This window comes from Bactrocera dorsalis, chromosome 4, assembly GCF_023373825.1.
Source record: "Bactrocera dorsalis isolate Fly_Bdor chromosome 4, ASM2337382v1, whole genome shotgun sequence".
Classification (NCBI taxonomy): Eukaryota; Metazoa; Arthropoda; class Insecta; order Diptera; family Tephritidae; genus Bactrocera; species Bactrocera dorsalis.
Genome location: NC_064306.1, coordinates 66,186,116 through 66,193,756, shown reverse-complemented (window position 1 = coordinate 66,193,756; position 7,641 = coordinate 66,186,116). Strand labels below are relative to the sequence as shown.

At 36.6% G+C, this 7,641-nt stretch overlaps 1 protein-coding gene across 1 annotated transcript; it reads left to right on the top strand.

Moving 5' to 3' along the window:
* The first annotated feature begins 1,340 nt into the window (after window positions 1–1,340).
* On the top strand, window positions 1,341–2,810 carry LOC105223680 (vitellogenin-1). Its single transcript, XM_011201457.4, has 3 exons — window positions 1,341–1,625; window positions 1,692–1,954; window positions 2,011–2,810. The coding sequence occupies exons 1-3, from the start codon at window positions 1,406–1,408 to the stop codon at window positions 2,692–2,694; spliced, it is 1,167 nt and encodes a 388-aa protein (XP_011199759.2). The 5' UTR covers window positions 1,341–1,405; the 3' UTR covers window positions 2,695–2,810.
* The last annotated feature ends 4,831 nt before the right edge of the window (window positions 2,811–7,641 follow it).

Below are 7,641 nucleotides of genomic sequence, written 5' to 3'. Positions count from 1 at the left end.
AAATTAAATTAAATTAAGTTAATTAAAACAAATTATGAAAAAAATAAATTAAAACATAAAATTACCTTAAATTAAGTTTAACTAAGTTTAATAGAATTAAGTTAATTAAAATAAAAAAAAGAACACTATATATAATTCAAAAAAAAAAAAAAAATTGCAAATAAAATAAAAAATTAAGTCAAATTAATTAAAATAGAATAATTAAAGTTATTCAAAAAATGTATTTTAATTTAGATTAATTTAATTATAAATACAGTTAATTAAATTTAAATAAAATTATGCTTAATTAAAATAAATTTAACTAAATTAATTTAAAAAAAAATTTAATTAACAAAAAAAAATTAACAAAAAAATCCATCTCAAATTTTGTTAATTAATTAACTTAAATTAAGTTTTTAAATTAAAATATCCAAATGTGTAATTAAATTAAAATTAAAGTAAATTAAATTTCAAAAAATTTTGAGATAAACAAAAAATTAAGTTAAATTAAATTAAATAAATTAAACTAAATTACTAAAAATTTAATTAATTAAAAAAAATTAAGTTAATTATAATAAAAAAAGAGAACAATATATATAATTTAAAATTAAATTATAAAAAATTGCTAATAAAATAAAAAAAATCAGTTAAATTAATTAAAACAGAATAATTAAACTTATTCAAAAAATGTATTTTAATTTAGATTAATTTAGTTATAAGTCCAATTATTTAAATATAAATAAAATTATGATAAAATAAATTAAATTTAACTAAATTCAATTAATTAAAAGCTAAACCATTACAAAAAAATTGTCATAAATTAAGTTAATTAATTAAAAAAAAAATTATATATTATATTATAAATTATATATTATAATTATATATCTTATTAAATTAAATTATAAAAAAATTTCAACTAAAATCGAAAAAATTAAGTCAAAGTAAAGTAAAGTACTTAAAAAAAATTGGAAAATTTAATTTAAATAAAATTAATCTAAATTTCAGATTGATATCTCAAAAGCTGAGATTAATTTATACTATGAGTAGTTCGCATATATGTATGTATACAGACAGCCGAATAGACGTTCGGATGGACGGTCGGACGGTCAAACGGACAAACATGCTCAAATTGACTCAGCTCGTCCATCGTTTATATACTTTATAGAGTCTCCAACATTTCCCTCTGGGTGTTACAAACTTCGTGGCCCGCATAATACACCTGTTCTGGGTATAAAAATTTCGCAAATTGCGTTTTGCTCTGAGCACCCAATTAAGATAAGCGCGGTAATGAGAAATCTGAGCTATTAAAACGGCGTATGGCGCTGAACTCGCACACGATTGCTATATAAATAGCCGACATTGTAACGCACAGTCGCTAACATCGCTGCCAGATCGCGATGAAGTAAGGAAAAGCCGACCAAGCGCTATGCGGATAGTTCACTTAATATCACTTTGGTGCTTGCTACACACCAGCGCAGCACTGGAGGATATACCACCGGAATATCTGCAAGCGGCAAAACAAATAGCCGAAAGATTGGTAACGACTTCACTAGGACCATTGAGAGCCGACTATTTTTTCAGAGTGGTAGAAAACCTGGTCGAAGGTTTACCTTCAAGACAGGCATATGTGTTAGCAAACGCTATGTGTAAGTACGACTATATGTGCAAAGAAAGCTCAAAGATGTGTACAAGTTACGGTTTGTAATTCCAAGGTGCCGCAACTATTGCCAGGGGCCGAGATCAAACGCCGGAATATTATGAACCGCAGCTGAAAGATATTAATTTCCAATTCCGTACACCGTGCAAAAGGCGTACATATCCTATAGCAAATCCCAGCGGTCTACTTTCCGATCCGAATTTTGATCCAAACAAAAAGACCGTCATATTCTCAACCGGCTATACGACCACAGTGAATAATGAACGCCACGATGCCTTGTCTAAGGCATACAATTGTCGCGGTGACACCAATTATCTGGTAATAACCTGTACATACTATTTCTGTATATTCTTAAAGAAATGAGACTTTCGCAGGCGCTGGACGCTGGCGACTACATAACCACGATGTATGTGTGGTCTGCACAAAACACGGACACAATCGGTAAATATCTCGCTGTAGGCGTACAAAAACTCAGCGAGTTTATAGATGTCGCCGACTTGCACTTGATGGGTCACAGCTTGGGCGCACAAATAATGGGCTCGGCGGCGCGTCACTATCGCGTTTTGACGGGCAACAGTTTACCTTACGTGACCGGTTTGGATCCCGCTTATCCATGCTTCAACGAAGGTGAGACGCTGACCACCATCTCGGCCAGTGATGCCGTCTTTGTTGACATCATACACACAAATGCCGGTATTAACGGCCAGTATAAAGCCTACGGCGATGTGGATTTCTATGTCGGTGGTAAATTTCCAATTCAGAATGCCTGCAGAACGCCGCAGTGCTCACACGAAATCGTTTGGGAGTACTACAGGGAGTCGATCTATCCCAATAATGAGCGCAATTTTCTGGCAAGGCGTTGTAACTCGCTGTACAGCTTGCAGGATGGTAGATGCAATGGCCCTGAGTTTCCCATGGGTTTTGCTGTGCCGCATGACTTAATTGGCCGTTATGTGCTTGATGCGAACACGGAGAAGCCTTATGGCCAAAATGCTACTGCGGATTATACGAATCCTGATACTTCGCCCTGTGGCGCTTGTCCGTCTTCCTGCACTTGAGGAAGAGATATTTTTGTATAACATACATACACATACATACATATATCATATACCAATATTGTTCAATTTTGTATTTATTATGCTCTATGGTGTCGGTAAAAATATTATTAAAAGGAGTTTAGTCGAAGTTTGATTTCAATCTCGTTTAAGAACATCTGACTAGTTTAAGAGTGTCCAATTATCAACTTTCATGTACCCTCCGCCAAAAAGTAGATACCATATTCCACGCTGAAAGCTCTGATATTTTTCGGTTTCAATAAGTTCTCCAAAATTTCACCGCGAATGCCCACCTATACAAAGGTCCTTTAAACGAACAAACAAGAAAACTCCCCGGCGCATAAAAAAAACAGAAAAGTTTGTAGAAGTTAACACTTTCTCAGTATAGCTTCCGCGCAAAGTTCTCGCGCTGTATTGGTGTGATTTAATCGACAGCCTTCCGAGTGGAATTCACACCACCAACCCGCTCAAAAATGAAGAAAAATGTAGCAGTCAGCTGACAAGGTAAAGAAAGTGCTGTTCCATCAAACCTATGTACCGTGTCACAAACAGAAACGATGGCAGAAGCCATGAACTAAGCTTCGAATTGCTTCCGCATCCACAGTCTTCTGCAAATCTGGCTACAGGCGAGTATTTCCTGTTCTTAGGATTCAAAAAATGTTCGCTGGGAATAAGTTTTCATCAAATGCAGAGTTAATCGCCGGAACTGACGCCTTTTTTAAAAATGGTATTAAAAAGTTGGACGGTCACTGTAATCAGTGTATCACCTTTGAATACAAGGAGTGTAAGCAGGACTTTTTGAATCTAGCGCCCCCCGTTGGTGCCATCCATATGTCAGAATCTGCTAGCCTTATCGATTGTCCAGTGAGTGTCAGTATGTTTGTGTTATCGGTACGAAAATGAGCTTCGAACAAAGAGCCAACATTAAATTTTATTTTAAAATTGATAAAAACCTTTACCGAAACGATTATGGCGATGATTGCCTATCCCGTAGCAGGGCGCACGAGGGGTTTCAACGTTTTCAAAGTTTTTGTGAGGACATAAATGACGATCAATATGTGGGCCAATTAAAATGTAAAGGTGTGTGCACGGTTTGTTCCGCACAAATTGACTGACTACCAAAAATTGGTCAGATCGATCGACGCTTATGACCGATTATTTGACCAAAAATCACATTTTAACCATCTGCATCTGCACATGGAAGGAAAGCGTTATGCAGACGTGGAGGCCATTCAAAAGACTGGCACCGGCGTACTGGCCAACGAGCTAAACTACTCGTTCGACATGCTTTTGGACTGCGAAAAAAGCTGTATTGAAGCAGAAGGAGACTATTTTGAATGAAATAAATTGATTTTGCCTAAAAAACCTGCCTAAAAAACCTGTTTTTTTAAGTCCTGTTTACTTTGGAAAGCACTTTGTATATTGAACGAATTTTGCAAAATAATACATTTTTTCTATGGTAAACCGGGGATTTTTATTTTCGAAAGATTATTTTTTATGTTCTGCAGCTACAGTCTGGTTTTAGTAAAAGGGAATTGTATTCAAAGCAACCATACTATAAATAGCGCGAGGCAAACTTTTAAAAACTGCTCGTTATGGTCCAACTTCTGCCTTAAATGGTCACCGAGTTAATGGTAGTTATCGAAAACAAATGTGAAAGCAAAAGAACATAACCTGTGAGACAGCTTGGTCCGAATTATTTTGTGGGGCAATTAAAGTGATATGGAACGCTACAAAGTGCGATGAAAGTGGATAAAATATTATTGATTAGTCTTCTTAGCATTTTGTAACTACCGTACTGGGCATGGAGATATTGTTAGAGTAAGATCTTTGAATCCAATAATAACATAGTACTTTTTTTTTTGGAATATTAATGAACTCGTTGAAACAAGCAGTGATGGATTTTTTTTTATTTAATTAAAGTAAAAATGGGTTTTAGAATAAGAGCGCTGCAAATTTTTTTAAATAAAACAAGAACGGTTTTGGATATCATGAAATTCTTTATTCCTGTGCAAGTACATTCAATGCCATTATGTATGGAACTCGATTTCGTTTGTATGGCCACCATGGGCAAGCTTGCAGAAGTTCAGACGCTGAACCCCATTTTCGAAGATTTTCAAGCATAAATCGGCTGATACTGCTCCAATCTTGTTGGCATAGGCCAAAGACTTGCATAGCCCCAAAAGAAAAAGTCTAACGGTGTTAAATCTCACGATCCAAACGGCCAATTGACTGGGTCATTTCGTGAGATAACACGCCCACCAAACTTGGTTTTCAATAAATCGATTGTGACATTCGCTCTGCGGCTTGTGGCGCCGTCCTGTTGTAACCACATATTGTCAAAGTCCACATCATCCAATAGATTCGGTTATCATTGAGCAGTAGCGATTCCCATTCACAATAACGTGCCGGTGTTGATCATCACGGAAGAAGTACGGTCCAATGAGGCCGCTGGTCCATAAATCGCATCAAACTGTAAGTTTTTTTGGGATACAATGCTGACTCATGGAGTACGTGTGGATGGCTGCCTAACCAATGAAGCATATTTTGCTTATTGCCGAAGCCATTCAGCCAGAAATGAGACTCATCACTGAAGATGATTTTTCGAAGAAAATCCGGATAGTTTTCAAAATGCCTAACGCTTGAGAACGAGACGTGAGTCTTGGGTCTTAATCAATTGATTCGAATTTCGATGGTAAATTTTAATAATTTCGATTCGTTATTGGATCGTGTATCTTTCCAAGATGAAATGGCAACCTTTATTGAAGAGAAATGCCAAAGGAGCGAGAAAAAATATGACGTCGTTTGCCGCCCCTATTGATTTACTTTTGTAGCGTCCCTATCGAAAAACCCATTGAAATGAAAAATATTAGAAAAATTCTTTATTTCCGGAGTAAAAATTGTGGAAAAAGCTATGTTCCAGAGTTGTTTAGTAATTTTGGCGAAAATATTCCAAAAATATCTGTTTGATGCTAAATAAGGCTCTTTGTTGTTATGGTATTAAAGAAAAATTAGTATGTAGGCCACTTCCATGGTTTTAACCTTTTTAACTATAATAATTTTAACATTTTTATGAGTAGTAGTATTACTTCAGATTTAGTAGAGTATAAAAACTTGAACTGTGGACCAGTTCGAGGTTAGTTATTGTACCAGTGACAATACAAAGCTTCACAAGAACTTATTTCACGTAAAAATTTAAGGTTGAATTCACTAGTGCTGCATCTATAGACACTAGAAGTCTGCTGGAAGACTGCAATCATCTGACGGTGTGAAGGTTAAAGCTCTGTTGCACATCTTTTAGGGACTAGATTTGAAATAAATTGTAGTTTCCAATCATTTCCACGCAGCTGCTTTATATTGACCCCACGTGAAACGTGAAAATTCTTTATTGTGAAACTTTGTACTCACATAAATCTTCCCCTTAAGCATACCGTTATACCGAACAACAACTTGAGAAAGGTTACAAATCAAAGAAGCGTTGAATTTTCCTTTTCCATTCCAGTCTGTGAACATCTCATACCGCTGATAAAGCGCATTTTCTCAATGTTGCAAGCAAATAAATCAACGAAAAATCGAAATTTATGAAAACTAAAGCAATATCGGACAGTAAGGGGTTATAAAATATCATCAATTCATGCGTCATGTGTTGCAAAGTGCGCTGGCTACAATTCTCGCCTGGCCACCAAGGGTGCCACATGGCGTATGAGTAACCTTTTGTGTTGCGGAAAAATGGCAATGCATTGCATATTTGCTATTTTATTTATGCAATGCAATTGCATTATATATTTTTGCATTTATTATGCGCATAAATTATCGCCGTTAACTCTGCTTTTGTATCTGTGTATGTGTGTGTGTTTGCCAGTTGTAATCATATGCGCGCTTTTGTTAAATAATTTGCATGTATTTGCAAATAAGAAAATTATCCGCAATTCAAAATTACACAGACACGCATTCGCTAGCAATTCGCTGTGAATTTGCGGCACTTTTACACTACACGAGCGCGAGGCCATGCACTTTCACCGCAAGCCACAGCGATATATGGCTTCCACGCAAAAGTATGGCTGTATGCCTGTGTTTGTGTTTGCGCTTAGCTCGTTTGGCTGACATGTGCGCATTGAACTATCATCACAGCGGTGCGTATGTGTACGTGCCAGCGCGTATTTTCACAACTCAGCCACTCTAAGCTGCGGTCGTTGCCTTGGATGTGCGCTCAGTTGCCTTCAAATGCTGCTTTCCGCTTTCTTTGGCTGCTTCTTCAGTTGCCGCATCCTCCTCGCTCACGGTTTGCTTCCGCCAGCTTCACTGGCTTGCAATGTAAATGAGAGTAACTTGAACTTGAGTGTTTGTCTAGTGTAAGTGAGCGTTCCGCCACAGCACACACACACACTCACATTCACTCTAACTCATACTCACACACACACATAAGCACGTGTCTTCGCCATTTCCCTTGCCTGCTTGTGTTTATTTGTTTATTTATCAGCGCGTGGAGTGCAAATTCACAATCTTCACGTTTGCTTCTTGAGCGCAACTGAAGGACTTTTCATTAGCGCGCACTTGTTGTTGTTATTGTTGTTTGTTGCTGCTCTTCGCCCTATCATGTTCGTTGTTTGCCGCTTTCGTTTTCATTTTCGCACGTGAACTTATTACTTTATAACGGTACGTGCTCGGAGCGCGTCGTGTTGTCTAACACATGTATGAATACGTTTGTATATATGTGTGTGTGCAAATGTAAATCTATGTTTGTGTGTGTCATTGAAATCACAATGTAATTAAATTTACATAAAATCCATGCAAACAATTAATTTAATTAAATAGAAAAATTAATGAAAGCAAAAAGGCTGCTATATTGCCTTTATCTGCATCGCTCTGTCTCCCTCCCTCTCTCTTTAGCCTACTGACACTTCCCATATAGTTTCGCTTGGCTTTTGTTGCGGCATCAGCAGCTCACTG